Below are 15609 nucleotides of genomic sequence, written 5' to 3'. Positions count from 1 at the left end.
CAACTGTAATGGCCCCTTAACCTCGTGACCATACACAAGTTCAAATGGTGAAAACCCTAAACTGGGATGTGGTACAGCCCTGTAGGCAAACAGCAACTGCTGCAACACTAGGTCCCAATTATTGGAGAATTCGTTGATGAATTTTCGTATCATAGCCCCCAAAGTTCCATTGAACCTTTCCACCAGGCCATTGGTTTGATGGTGGTACGGGGTGGCAACCAAGTGATTCACCCCATGAGTTTCCCACAGTTTTTGCATGGTCCCTGCCAGGAAATTAGACCCTGAATCTGTAAGGATGTCAGAGGGCCAACCTACCCTGGCAAAGATGTCTGTTAGGGCCAGGCACACAGTGTTAGCCCTAGTGTTGCTTAGAGCGACTGCTTCTGGCCATCGGGTAGCAAAGTCCACTAAAGTCAGTACGTACTGCTTTCCTCTGGGCGTCTTTTTTGGGAAAGGGCCCAGAATATCCACAGCTACTCGCTGAAATGGGACCTCAATTATGGGGAGTGGCTGGAGAGGGGCCTTGACCTGGTCTTGAGGCTTTCCCACTCTTTGGCATACCTCACAAGACCGGACATACTTGGCAACGTCCTTGCCCATCCCCTCCCAGTGGAAGGACTTCCCCAACCGGTCCTTGGTTCTGTTCACCCCAGCATGGCCACTGGGATGATCATGGGCTAAGCTTAAGAGCTTCTCCCGGTACTTAGTTGGAACCACCAACTGTTTTTGCGGCTGCCATTCTTCCCGGTGTCCACCAGAAAGAATTTCCTTGTATAAAAGTCCTTGGTCTATAACAAACCGGGATCGATTAGAAGAGCTGAGAGGCGGTGGGGTGCTCCGTGCCGCCGCCCAAGCTTTCTGAAGGCTGTCATCTGCTTCCTGCTCAGTCTGGAACTGTTCCCTTGAGGCTGGGGTCACCAGTTCTTCCTCAGACTGTGGACTTGGGCTTGGTCCCTCTGGAAGCGATGTAGGTGATGGGGTTGTTTCCGTTGCTGGTGAACCGCTCTCCGCTGGTGCACCTGAGGGTATTTCAGGCTCTGGCTGAGCCTTTTGGGTATGGCTGTCTGTTGCTTCTGCCAGTTGTGGCTCGCTGGCGCCCTCTGGCGTTGAGTTTGAAGATGGGGTTGCAATGGCTGGTGCTGGTTGCTGTTCCAGTTCCGGGCCTGGGACTGGAGGTGCTGTGGCTGTTTCAGTGGTTGGCATGGAATCCGGGTCCACTACCTCTGTCTGGGTCTGTGGTAACACAGACGGGGCCTCTGTGGACGGCTCAGGAACAGGAATGGGTCTGGAAGCTTGCCTGGTTTGGCTACGTGTAACCATTCCCACTCTCTTGGCCCGCCTCACCTGGTTGGCCAAGTCTTCCCCCAGTAGCATGGGGATAGGATAATTGTCATAGACTGCAAAAGTCCACATTCCTGACCAGCCTTTGTACTGGACAGGCAGTTGAGCTGTAGGCAAGTCTACAGCTTGTGACATGAAGGGGTAAATTGTAACTTTGGCCTTCGGGTTGATGAATTTGGGGTCAACGAAGGATTGGTGGATAGCTGACACTTGTGCCCCCGTGTCTCTCCACGCAGTAACCTTCTTTCCGCCCACTCTCAAATTTTCCCTTCGCTCCAAGGGTATTTGAGAGGCATCCGGGCCTGGGGATCTTTGGTGTGATGGTGGTGTAATGAATTGCACTCGCATGGTGTTCTTGGGACACTTGGCCTTGATATGTCCCAGTTCATTACACTTAAAGCATCTTCCATCTGATGGGTCACTGGGCCGAGGTGAGTTACTGGAGACTGGTGAGGTTGAAGGGTAGGGTATCTGTGGCTTTACTTGGGTGGTATGTGGGGTCTTTGGCTGTCCTCGGTTGTAGGGTTTATGGTCTGTGTGCCCCCTGGGGTAATCGTTCCCCTTGACAGTAGCTTTCTTGCTTTCTGCCAGTTCCATCCATTTGGCTCCAATCTCCCGCGCCTCAGCGATATCTTTGGGATTTCCATCTTGTATGTACCGTGTGATGTCTTCAGGAACACCATCCAAGAACTGCTCCATTTGTATGAGGAGGTTCAGTTCTTCCAAGGTTTGAATGTTGTTTCCTGTTATCCAGGCCTCATAGTTTTTTGCAATGCAGTAGGCGTGTTTGGGAAATGACACCTCGGGTTTCCACTTTTGGGTTCTGAAGCGCCGACGGGCATGATCTGGAGTTATCCCCATTCGGTATCTGGCCTTGGTTTGAAAAAGTTTATAGTCATTCATTTGCAGCTTAGGCATTTCAGCTGCCACCTCTGCTAAAGGTCCACTGAGCTGTGACCTCAATTCTACCATGTACTGGTCTTCGGGAATGCTGTACCCAAGACAAGCTCTTTCAAAATTTTCCAAGAAGGCCTCGGTGTCATCACCTGCCTTGTAGGTGGGAAATTTCCTGTGCTGTGGAGCAATATTTGGCGCCGGGTTGTTAGGGTTGGCTGGCACAGGCAGCCCAGCTTTTGCCATCTCCAGTTCATGTTTTCTCTGTTTTTCCTTCTCTTCATTCTCTTTTTGTTGTTTTTCCATTTCTTTTTGTTGTTTTTCCATTTCTTTTTGGTGTTTTTCCATGTCTCGGCGGTGGGCCAACTCTTCTTCTTCTAGTTTTCTTTTGTGTGCTGCCTCCTTGGCTGCCTCTTTGGCTGCCTGTTCTCTTTGGTAGGCTGCCTGTTCTCTTTGGTAGGCTGCCTCTTTGATCTGTTCTTCTCTTTCTTTCATCTCCATCTCTTTTTGTTTTATTTCCAGTTGTCGCCTGTGTTCAGCTTCTTTGATTTGTCCTTCGGCGTCAATTTTTGCCTTAGAAGTCATGGTTCCTGTTTTCTTGTGTTGGGGTGCCCTCCGGTGTTTATCTTCTGAACTGCAGGTTCTCTGTTGCCTCCTGAAGTCTGCCTAGCAACAGTGCTTTTTTCCCTTTCTCTCTCTAGCTAATGTTCAATGAAGGGAAACCAGAAAAACCACTTTATTTGCATGCCTATAAGTGCTGGTACTTGCCTCCTAATGGGAGGGCTATTGCATGACAAAAGACCCTTAACATGCAAGCCACAAACTGCGAGAGAGAGCAGAAAAAAAAAATTCTCTCTGGTTCCCTTTTAAAACCAACTGCTTCTCTCTCTGCTAAAAAGCCCTTAGCAGAGAAAAGAAAAATATAATATTCCTACTGGCTTCTGGATTCTGTCTATATCCCACCTCTGCCACCATGTAATAACCTTAGTCCCAGATTTGGACCTTAGCGTCCAAAATATGGGGGTTAGTATGAAAACCTCCAAGCTTAGTTACCAGCTTGGACCTGGTACCTGCTGCCACCACCCAAAAAATTAGAGTGTTTTGGGGCACTCTGGTCCCTCTGAAAAACCTTCCCTGGGGACCCCAAGACCCAAATCCCTTGAGTCTCACAACAAAGGGAAATAATCCTTTTTCCCTTCCCCCCTCCAGGTGCTCCTGGAGAGATACACAGACACAAGCTCTGTGAAACTACACAGAGACTCCCCCCTCTCTGTTCCCAATCCTGGAAACAAAAAGTACTTTCCTATTCCCCCAGAGGGAATGCAAAATTAGGCTAGCAATCCAACACACAGATCTCCCCGATTTCTTCCTCCCACCAATTCCCTGGTGAGTACAGACTCAATTTCCCTGAAGTAAAGAAAAACTTCAACCGGTCTTAAAAGAAAGCTTTATATAAAAAGAAAGAAAAATAAGTACAAATGTTCTCTCTGTATTAAGAGGATACAACACAGGGTCAATTGCTTAAAAGAATATTGAATAAACAGCCTTATTCAAAAAGAATACAAATCAAAGCACTCCAGCACTTATATTCATGCAAATACCAAAGAAAAGAAACCATAGAACTTACTATCTGATCTCTTTGTCCTTACACTTAGAAACAGAAGACTAGAAAATAGAAAGTACTTCTCCAAAGCTCAGAGAAAGCAGGCAGGCAGAAAACAAAGACTCAGACACAAACTCCCTCCACCCAGAGTTGAAAAAATCCGGTTTCCTGATTGGTCCTCTGGTCAGGTGCTTCAGGTGGAAGAGACATTAACCCTTAGCTATCTGTTTATGACACCTTGCTCAAAGCAGGACAATCCCCAGAAAGATTTTTGCCCCCGTTTCCCTAAATGGCCCTCTCAAGGATTGAACTGACAGCCTTGGGTTTAGTAGGCCAATGCTCAAACCACTGAGCTATCCCTCCCCTCAATAATCAGTAGTCAGATGTGTAGGCTTTGAAAATTCTTTTTAAAAATGTGATATAGACTCATAGACTTTAAGGTCAGAAGGGACCATTATGATCATCTAGTCTGACCACCTGCATTGAGGGGGGAAAAACTTCTGTACTGATAATTATTTTCACCTTTTCAAAACATCTATTCTGAAGTCTTCGAGAGAGCACCACTCCATCCTGTGTTCCTCTCCATTTGAGGATTTATGCAAACAATTAATGTTTCTTGAACAGTTATTCATATTTTTTTTAAATAAAATGTGATGTAAAATGCATGAAGTGTTTCTGCAGATGGAGTTATACTTTCTTTCCATCATTCATTTCAGTCAAAAAATCATGTTTTCTTTCTGTGACCATCCTTTTTTGTTTATGCAGCAAGAGAACTAAGTATAGTTTTGCATATTTTTAAGGAAAACCAAGTACATCAACGAATAGCAGACCTCAGGAAAGAAGGTTTATGGTCCCTAAGGCGATTGCCCAAACTTCAAGAGGCTGCAAGACCCAAATCTCACCAGGATTTTCTACTGGAAGAAATGCAATGGATGGCAACCGATTTTGTTCAAGAGAGAAGGTGGAAAACAGCAACTGCTAAGAAGGTAATATGGATATGATTCTTTCTAACACACAGCACGGAAGAATGAGCTGCATTCTTATGGTTAGAACCTGGATACTGAGAATCAGAATGCAAGAGTTTTATTTCTGGCTCTGCCACTGACATTGGGCCATTTTCAGTCTCCCCGAGGAAAACAAGCATATTTGTAAACTTGTAATATTTGTGTAAAGCACTTCATAAAACACTTATATTTTCAGAGAATTCTAAAGTTCTAAAAATAGTGACCTTTTGTCTTCAGTATAGGAACTTAGGTCTCTCAAAAGCACTGGTGCTAGGTGATTATATATTGGGGCACTAGGTTATTCTTGTAGGTGAAGTGAATGTATACTGGGTTATTATTGTAGGTGAAATGAATGTAGATTAGAACATAAGAAATCTCTTCTCTGTGTCTTGAATTAGCTTTCATTTAAATGATGAAAGTCTGCAAAGACAGTTCAATCCATGAGCATTTAAATTATTGAGCATTGTTCTCTCCTCACCAAGAGATCAGTTAATGGTTGCCTATAATTATATATTAGGGTATGTCTACACTGCAAAGAAAAGCCCGCAACACTGAGTGTCAGAGCCGAAGTCAGTTGACTTTGGCTTGCAGAGCTCAGTCTCCTGGACTAAAAATAGCAGCATAGATGTTGCATCTCAGACTGGAGCCCAGGCTCTGGACCCGGGCAAGTGGGGAGAATTACACCCTCTCCATCCCCCAGGTTTTCACCAAGTTGCCTGGGCTCCAGCCTGAACCTGAATGTCTATACTGCTGTTTTTAGCCCTGCAGCCCAGACTCCATGAACCCAAAGTCAATGTCCTGGGCTCTGAAACTTGGCGATGGGGTTTTTCTTTATGGTATAAACAGACCCTTAGAGTGTGTGTATTCCTGGCGTGCTTTGCTTAAAGTAGGCCTAGGGTTTTTTTAGTTGTATATCTTTTCAGGATATATTCTTTTGTTTTCTTCTCCAGTGTGAGGCACAAAGTGAGAAGCATAGAGCTAGTTGGTGTTACACTTTAAAACAAAACTAATGCTTTTGTCCAGCTGATCAGAAATGCGGTGCGCTATCATGAAGATAAGAGACTTCATAAGGAGAGAAGCAAGAAAGCAGAACAAAATCGACTGAGGCGCATTGCTGCTTCTACTGCTAGAGAAATTGAACATTTCTGGTCCAGCATTAAACAGGTAAATGTATTGTGAAAGTATAAATGCAAAAATGTTTAAAGAGGTACAGTGGTGCTATTGAAAAGTTATTGGGCCATCTCCTCAAATGTGGCTGGTTTGTTTGCTTTGTCCTGCACTGGCAGAGTAGTATGGTGCAGGGATGATCTTGCAGTGTACTAGAGCCAAGGCAAGGTCTCATGTAGTGTTGGAGAAAAGGGGCATGGTTGAGACACTGTCTTAGGCCAGGCAGATCCTGGGCTGCATGTTTGGCCCCCTATAAACATTAAAACTTGACATAATTTGGATCATTCCTTAGGCAGCTTTAATGCAGAGCAAGGGAGCTGGCATGCATAAAACAGCATCAGGATCTGGGCAGTGCCGAGGAGACCTTTGAAGCCATTTTGGCACTCTTCCCCATTAATTGAACTCTGCATTATGGCCATAGCTGAGGATCTGGCCCAATATTATTATTGTTTCTAACGTGCCTATCATTGTAATATCTGGTTATTCTTCAAGATTAAAGATTCATTAGTTTTCTGGAAGGAAGAGCCACCCTTTCCTCAGGATCTCATTTAAAAATGAATATCTGTAAAATTTCAGCATTCCACACTGGTTTAAAATTTTCTATATTTGAAGGCTTCTTAAAATGACAAAAAGCAGCAGTTAAGTGACCTGATTGGAAGGAGGAGTGCATGTAAAGGGTGCCTGTCCTGTTGATGAAGGATTATAAGGAAATTCATAGTTCTCTTTAAGATTAAATGCATTTAACTTCATTAATGTTTATTGCTTTCCTTTCACCTCACACTTCCTCTTCTAGGTGGTAGAATTAAAACTGCAAGTAGAAGAAGAAAGAATGAAAAAAACCTCAAATGTACAAGAAATTTCAAAAAGAGGTACATGGCTGTTTTATCAAGATATTTTTCAGAAGATTCTCACAAGATGGAAATGGTGAAAGGCTATCAAAATACAATTTAAAAACAAATGCCTTGGTCCTAGTTTTGTATCCTTATTAACTTTTATCTTTCCCAGTTTAACTAGAACTTTACTTGTGCTGCTTTTAGAGTAGATATATTTGAACATAATACCCAGAAGTAGTAAAGCTCTCACTGAGAGTTTATTAGCCTGCAGCCTTTGTTGCTAAACTCTCATTCCTATGTGGGTTTAATTTGGCACATCTCATGGTTTTCTGAGAGATGGGATGCGCTAATACCGCGCCCGCCCGCTTCAGAGGAGTTGTACTTGCTTATGCCAGAGCTGAATTTGGCCCGAGAATTAAATTTGAACATTAGTTAAAGCTACAGGGCTCATTGATTTTAGTTCTTCATGCTTTTTTATAACTTTTTACTTGGCACATAATCATGAATGATCTCATACATTCTTGAAGAAATTGATTTAAAAAATGAAGAAACATGTTGAATAATTTTCAGTAAGATGTGCTTTATGTTAATCAATATAAAAACAGTGTCTAATGTGTTATCTTTCAGGTCAAGATATGAGAATTCAGGTAACTACTGTTAAATCAGAATGAATTAGTGAGCTTACTTTCTTATTTTATTTGTGTTAATTTTACAGTCCTGAAATGAGTGCTAATTACAGTGAGATGATTTTTTGTTTTCATGTGGTCAGCGTAAGACATGTAGATAGTTAATGGTGGTTGTTTTTAGTTCATTGTTAAAAATCTAACTTAGTCTCGGTAAAAACATACTTAAACCTCAGTCTGAAAACTAGATACGTTAGTATAGTATCCTGTCCCCACACGGTTTCATTTAAATCTCAGTATGGACTTTAGAGGTGTATAGTTGTCCAGATTAATGCCTGTGTTTGTGGGATTGGGGCCTTGTACTATTGTATAATTATATTTGGGAGGGAGTCTGGGCAGGGAGGGAAAGTAACATGCGGTTTGTCTTTGTAAGTTTTGAAATGGTTGTATGGAATTACAGCTGCTTACTAATTATTTTGCGTCTTGCATGTTGAAGGTTTGGGATTTATAATTTGTGTAAAATAAACTCTATTTTCTATTGTTTAGGATTCAGCAATATCTGGGAGAAAAAGAAAAGCAACCACATTGCTTACTGATCATGAAGGTCTGTTGTTTTTTCTTTTTTTCAGTTGTAGTTACAGGGTTTGCTGTGAAGCTATCGGTAAGAAATAATTAACTTAGAAATTTAAGAACATAAACTCACTCGCTTAAAGACAAAATTTCCCCAATTGTATATATTGTTTTGAAATGGGGCTTTCAAAGCCTAATGATTGTTTAATCATATGCATGTTCCTTTTGTCTTAAATTTTGAAGAAGCTTTTAAGAAAACACATTGTGGAGCATGGAAATAATTAGTAAGGAATATCTTCTGCTAAAATGCCCTTATGATTAAGAGTGTAAGAAAATCCTGGGCCTTTGTTTTGCAAACTGCATCTTTTAGCAGACAAAACAAGCTTTTAAAGTTGTCACAAATTTCAGTGCCTCCAGCCCTTGGATGCTGCTGCCAGCAGCAAGGACCAGCCTCTCTGCGGCTGGCTATGTGTACCTCTACTCCTTGCCAACAAGGAGAACAGTCTGGTTTGAAATGTCATCCCTGTGTTTCAACCTTGTGCATTAGGTTGCCACACCACTTGCTTAAATTTGGTCTGGCTGCCTGTTCACCATGTCAAGCCAAGCTGTTCTCCTTGTTGGACAGGCAGGGAACAGAGATGCCTAGAGCCAGCGAGGAAGAGTTTAGTCCCTGTTGCTGGCAGCAGTGTCCAGGGACTGGCAGTGCTGAAATGAGCCCCTGGCAGCCTGGCCTGGTAGGAATCTGCACTGTGAGGGGAGGGATTGAAAGGGGGAATTTGTGCTGCTGTTACTGGGGCAGGGTTGCTCAGTCTGTGCGCTCCTACCTGCTCCATTCTGCAATGGAAATTTCTTTCCAGTCTCCCCATGATGGGGTGGAGCAAGGCTGGGTATGGGGCAAAGTTGCCTTTTTAGTGTGACCACGCCGAAACTGAAGCTTTAACAAACTATGGCCACAACTTTTGAACAAAAATATCACAACTTTCTTACAGCTTTACTTATGATGTGAAAAGCAGCTTATCTTTAATTTCATTTAGGGGAAAGTGGGTGAAATTCACCTATTCCTTATTCAGTAATAAATCTGACACACATCATTTTAAAATGACAGTTCTCAGCCTTCTTGGCTATCTTTGGAGCTATTGCAGGTACAACACAACTGTAAATGCATATTATGTCCCTTAATGACAGTAATGCTAAGTTGCATTACATGAGGGACAAATTTGGCTCACTGCTGGTAGAAAATTCTTAGAGATTAAATAACAAGAAGTGACTTTGTAACTGTAAACAGAGAAATTAAATTTCTAGCCTTTTTTACTCACAATATCAATAATGCTTGGTTTTAGAGATAGATGAAGAGAATGCTGAAGTGCGAAATTCTGAAAAAGAAAACATGGGTCATCAAATTGAGTTGACTGATTTAGCCAAAGAAGATAGGAAGATTGAACCCACATTTGATAAACAATGTGTAGGACGGTTTTTTCTTTTGTAAAAAGTCTTTCTGGCATTGGTGTCTTTCCAGCATGTATATTGTAAGAGGCCTTTTATAAGACAATGCTGATCTCCTGAAATATACTTGATCTGGAGAAATGTCAAATTTATTTATATATGAAAAAATCTGGGTGCGTGCTTGTGTGCATATATTGTCCCAGTCCAGAATTCTTATATCCCAATGGTTAGCACAGCTGAAATGCAATATACAGACATGCCATTCAAAAATGTACATCAGTTGTTACTGAAACACGCATCACAGGTACAGGAAATTTCATGAATTTTATTACTTTTGTTCAGAAATGGAAGACTCTGTAAGTGAGAGAGCGAGCCCACTGAAGGAAGTAGTATTCATTGAGTCACTCCTCAGAATTGATCAGCATGAGGGTACAGAGAAAACAAGTGCTGCAATGAAACACATGAGAGACATAGTAGAGGTTGCTGCTGCTGCAGAAGTGCTGTTACCTAAAGATAGTGCTCAAATCACAACGGCAGTAAAAGGCGATATTCCATCCCTGTTGTATGGGACTCTTAGAGAGTATCAGAAGATTGGGCTGGACTGGTTAGTGAAGTTATATAAGAAGAATCTCAATGGTATTCTGGGAGATGAGGCAGGACTTGGCAAAACTACGCAAGTCATTGCCTTTTTCACACACCTGGCTTGTAATGAAGGTATGAAGTGTGAGGTTTTTAGTTTTTACTGTAAACCCATATACATAATGTCTTCATTGTCGAATATATGTCTAAAGGATAAAAAATAGTTTAAATCTGTTCTACTCATGAAAATTAAGGTAGAATAAATAAAGACTTCTGACTAAACTTTTTCTGTTTGTGCATTAGTTTTTAATGAATTGTGAAGCCATTCACATGTGTACATTTTTCTCTAATACATGTTGTATTTGTACCTCCTTGTAGGTAATTGGGGTCCTCATCTTGTTGTTGTACAGAGCCGTAACATACTAAAGTGGGAGACTGAACTGAAACACTGGTGCCCTGAGTTGAAACTTCTGCGTATTGGCAGCCAAAGAGAACTTATAGAAAACAAACAGGTAATGTAAGAAATCCATGCCCAAAACATGTTGTTTACAATAGCATAAACATGCCAAAAGAGACAGCAAATTATGACCAAGAAACAAATCTCAGAAGTGTCTGGATAGCTAATTTAGCCTGTTTGACAGGGGTCTTTCCATTGAGCTCAGTGGCTAGAAACACTACAATAATATGCAGATTTATAGGAAGCAGTTTGGAAAGAGTCAATTGTAAAGAAAGAGAAAAGATTTCTTAATGACTATCTGCTACCTCAAGAGAAAACACTTTGTATCTACAAGTTGTTTCCTGCTCCCTGGTTAATCCAATAATGTATCCAATTATAACTATATATAAGTTTTACAAAACTTAAAAGAACATATATCACTGTGAGTTAAATTAATCATCAAGAAATGAAAACACTACAATCCACGATCTTCTAAATATAGCTATGCAGCAACTTATTCTGAGATTTATATTCTAAAATCACAGAATGGTAAATTTATTCTAATACTTTAGTTTTTGAATACATGATTTTGGAATTATTGATCCTCATTATAGATGAGTGGTGCCTCTTGATGTAGGTGGGTAGAAGCTTTAATTCAGATACCCTTCTATAAGGTGGTCTTACATCTGCATTCTTTGTTGTTTTCTGATTATGCAGCAGTCTCCTTTCAGAGAGAGCGTGTGTGAGAGTGAGTGAGCAAAAGAGCACTAATCATGGTTTGCTTGCGACCTGCACTTCATAGTTACCAACAGGAGCTGCTTTACAGTGGCCAGCTGATGATGGTCTGCTTTCTTTTTAGGTTTCAAAGTTTACCAACTTTATGTGCAAAACAAATAATAGAGATTTCTCTGATTTTTATTTTTTGAAACTTTCACAGTAAGGAATGTTGAATATCTGCCAAGAGCATTCTGATTGTGCCATATGAGGCTTTTTGCAAAAGTCCCTTTGGGCCTTCTGTGGGGCTGTTGTCCATCTTTTTTAGTTGCTGTTGTTTGACTTCACTTCCTCTTCAAGTCAGAGGTCTTCATAGCAGGAAGTATTTTTGACTTTGTGTAGTTTTCCCATCCTCTCTGATGCATTTATACTCCACAGACTTCACATACTCATTTTGTCTTAGCTTCATGCAGTGCCAGAGCAGGAGACAGTTAATGAAATCGCAGGCCGTGACAGTTGTATGTCTCTTTACCTTTTGCATCTTTGTTGACTTTTTCTTTCAGTCATGTAGTTAAAATTATTTGTGCTTTTGGGTTTCTAAATAGGTTCCTTAGTTTGCATTTCCCAAAAATATCAAGTCTGTGGTTACTGAAGTGGCTAGCAACTTTTGCAGTCAAGTAGATAAGTCCTTGTGGCCCTCGTTGGTGGAATTTGCCTAAAGATTTTCACTTGGCTTTACAAAATGTTAGTTACTTGGCAGATTTCACTCCTATTAAAGTGAATACTATTGATATCTTTATTTTTAATCCCTTAAAAATATTGCAATACTTTAGTTCTTATTTAAACTAAAGGCTTGCTTCTGTATAATCAGAGCCTTGCAATTTCAGCAAATGATTTGAAAACATAATTTAAATGGGGGACTTCTTTTTACTATCAGGAGTTTTTGGCTGGCTAGGAAGCTATTTGTTTTTAACTTGTTTTAGCATTGCGTACAGAAGCAACTTTTGCTGAACAGAGAAAAACAGCCTCCATTACTTATGTCCAAGATTATATGATTCTCAGGGTTAGGCAGAAAATTATGCCCAGGCACTGACACGTTAAAAAATAATCACTGTTGTTTATTAATCAGTATTTATCTAGTCATATTGATTATATTTTATATTATGGTGTTCCCAATAACTTAGCCACAGTCTAAAATTAAATAAGGCTGTGTCAGCTGATTTCAGTACACTCTTTGAATGTAAAACTTTGCTCATAATATATTTGAATCCCAAAAGGAGACCCACTCACCAATCTTTATTCTTCATTCCAATAAAAAAGAGAATAAAGGTGAAATCTTTAAGATTTGTATGTTGCAGGAGTTGATGAAACCCAATAGCTTTAATGTATGTATCGCCTCATACAAGCAACTGTTTAAAGGCCACCAAACCTTGAGGAAAATGCGATGGAGGTACCTAGTTGTAGATGACATGCAGAAAATTAAAAATATGACTGAGAAGCACTGGGAGGCACTCTTCCATCTCCAGAGGTCTGGAACATTAATAAACTATTTCCTCTTGCATGTCTCTATCCATTATTTTGTTCACAAAATAACTGTTGTTTAAAACTTTTAATTTGTTTGCAATGGAAATTACTCTTTTAAAATTATTAAATTCATTTTTAATGCTAGAGTTGCATCTTTTTCTTATTGTTCACAGCCAGCATCGTTTGCTCCTGATAGACACTCCTTTGCCCAATGCCTTGAGGGAGTTGTGGACCATGCTGCATTTTCTAATTCCAGGAATTTCCATACCTTACCTGGATTTCCTGGTGAAAGCAGCCAATGAGGACACCCAAGATTATTGCCATAAAGTGGCTACAAGATTGCACAAAGTATGTCCACCTTTAAGATACTCTTTTAATCCTATTGTGAGTTGCCACAGGTAAATAATCACTTAATTATTACTTGCCTTTGTTCTTTTAGATAATTCAACCATTTATTTTGCGAAGAACCAAAAGACATGTTGAAAAACAATTACCAAAGAAATATGAATATGTGCTGAAATGTCATCTTTCTAATCGGCAGAAGGCTATGTATGAAGATGTGATATTACAACCAAGGTAAAGCAAACAAACAGTGAATCATAATGTTGCCTTTATTAGAGTGAGAGAATATTCAGGTTTTCTTACTGCAAATAGGAATGGAGATTGGTGGCAAGGAAGATTCTTTTGGTGTGAACTATCCAACCTAAACCTGATGACTAGAAGACATGTCGTAATTACAGTATGTTATCTGCTTACTAAATGCAATAATCATTTAGTTTAACATTAATTTACTTCTGTCTTTTATGTTCAAAATCACAAATGTTAAATATATTTTTAATAAACAAGTTGTTCATGAGCAGGAAAGAGTAAATTCAATTAACAAGGAAAACAGATGAGTTACACATAGTTACAGACAGTGGGATGATATGCAAAGTTTCCCATAAGCATAACATGTGCATACAAATATGTGCATACATACCACACCTCATATCTAGATTAAGTTCTCAAGTGATTTTAATAGTTGAAAGATATGCTAATAACTAGCATAAATATTATTTGAATATTTGTCTAAATTGTTTTCTGCAGCAAACTTTTCAAGTTCTTACTCTCAAGAAATTGAGATATTTGGTCAGGTATTAAAATCTAAGGCTTGATCTTGCGAACACTTACATTCATTCATAAATTCTGTCATATCAATAGTTCCATTTAAGGCAATAGGACTATATTGGAGAGAGTGAAGTTATGCTAATACTTAAGTGTTTGCAGGACCAGGACCTAAGCAGTTAAAGTTCTGCTAGCTTTGCATAGACATGAGAGGAATTGTGAAAAAGATTTTCCATAAAACTTTCCAGAAGTTTATGATCTTACAGTAACTCTAGAATCAGCAATTAATGAACATGCCACCGCCTCTATTATATGTGGAATGGTTCAGAGAGCTAGAAAGGCTAGGCTACTGGAAACTAACTTTTCTAAATCTAATTTTCATTTAAATTTATTTTCATTTAATGAATAGAATCCAAGAAACTCTTAAAAATGGAAACTTTGTCAGTGTCCTTCATGTTCTGATGCAGCTCCAGAGGATCTGTAATCATCCTGATCTGATAAAACCCAGGCTTTCTGGCTCCTCCTATGTATCAGACACACTGGAATATACAGCTGCTTCTCTTGTACTAAAGATACTAGAACGGGATCTTTGGAAGGTTAGTGGAAAAGTTAATGTTAAAGATAATCCTTGTGTACTTGGTTTGACACTTGAGATTGTTTTTCAAATCTAGCTGGAGATATTAAGTGTGTGCACCCGAGTGACTGCGCCCTGACTGCCCTAATCACTATACTATGGAATATTTTCATGTGGGCTCCTTCAGTCTCTTATTGAAGTTATTTCACTTTAATTAAATAGATGAATAATTAAATATTCATTGGGCCCAAGATAGTTAGAATGATTCTGTAGCCTATTGGTTAGGGCACTCACCTGAGAGGTGGCAGATCCCTGTTCAAATCCCTTCTTCTGCTCAACAAAAGGAGAGACTTGAACTGGGGATTTCCCATATCCTGGGTGAACACTCTATCCACTTGCCTAAAGGTTATAAGGGAGGTGTGTCATTACCCTTCCCTCCCCGACAGTTTTCTTTTGGGCCCAGTCAGCCAAATGCCTATCTTGCTCCTGGTTCGTGGATTGCTCGCAAAGATAGGCAGCTCCCTGCAGCCTCAATTTAGGAGCCTGAGTCCAAGAGAATGATGGGGCTTACCATACACCCCTTTGGTTGGCATTTCCAATTGGCTAGTTTAAGTGGCCCAGCTGCCTAGCCTGCTGGCTTTGTGGATCACAGTCAAAGGCGCCTATTTCTCCTTGTTAATTGTTTAGGTGCCTTAGGCGCCTAACTCGGGCTTTGTGGATAGTAATGTTGTTCCTGTGACCTTCCAGGTGCCTAGAAGTTAGCTGCCGTGCTGTGATGTTCGGTGGTGGAACACCTTAGTCCCTTTGTGGATCCCCTCTTAAGTTTTTATTGAGTAGTGAGTATAGATTCTCACATTCCAGTGAACCTAAAGAGAAAATGGGCATTGTCTGCTTGTTCGTTCACTTCCAAAATGGCCAATTGACCTGAGACTGATGTACTCAAAAGAAATTAACTCTGTGGTAGGCCAGACCATTTCTACATACTTATTAGCCTTATTTTCTGTTTTTTAAAGCTATATTAAAAGTGTCAATATATATCATTATAATAAGAAAGTGGCACGGGAAAAGCACAGAATAAAAACCATATGTATCTTTGGGTTGTAAGCAGTTACAAAATATCAAGCCTGATGGAGAATTGGGAAGGGCCGAACGCTTATGGAAGAACTGGAGTAGATAAGAGACAAAAAAGGAGAGGGATTG

The 15609-nt window shown here is 40.3% G+C and overlaps 1 protein-coding gene across 1 annotated transcript in view; it reads left to right on the top strand.

Moving 5' to 3' along the window:
- LOC127034589 (E1A-binding protein p400-like) overlaps positions 1-15609 on the top strand; it is a 60819-nt gene that overhangs the window by 14575 nt on the left and 30635 nt on the right. The window contains exons 3-14 of the mRNA XM_050923566.1: positions 4639-4824; positions 5866-6006; positions 6803-6878; positions 7470-7489; positions 8012-8069; positions 9376-9463; positions 9822-10192; positions 10436-10569; positions 12566-12735; positions 12905-13079; positions 13171-13307; positions 14245-14431. Of these exons, the coding sequence (XP_050779523.1) occupies positions 4639-4824; positions 5866-6006; positions 6803-6878; positions 7470-7489; positions 8012-8069; positions 9376-9463; positions 9822-10192; positions 10436-10569; positions 12566-12735; positions 12905-13079; positions 13171-13307; positions 14245-14431 (1743 nt within the window). The remainder of the gene's footprint in view (positions 1-4638; positions 4825-5865; positions 6007-6802; positions 6879-7469; positions 7490-8011; positions 8070-9375; positions 9464-9821; positions 10193-10435; positions 10570-12565; positions 12736-12904; positions 13080-13170; positions 13308-14244; positions 14432-15609) is intronic.

The sequence above is a fragment of the Gopherus flavomarginatus genome, chromosome 15, assembly GCF_025201925.1.
Source record: "Gopherus flavomarginatus isolate rGopFla2 chromosome 15, rGopFla2.mat.asm, whole genome shotgun sequence".
NCBI classification, from domain to species: Eukaryota; Metazoa; Chordata; order Testudines; family Testudinidae; genus Gopherus; species Gopherus flavomarginatus.
Note: the sequence above shows the minus strand (reverse complement) of the source record. Positions and strands in the feature narration are given on the sequence as shown.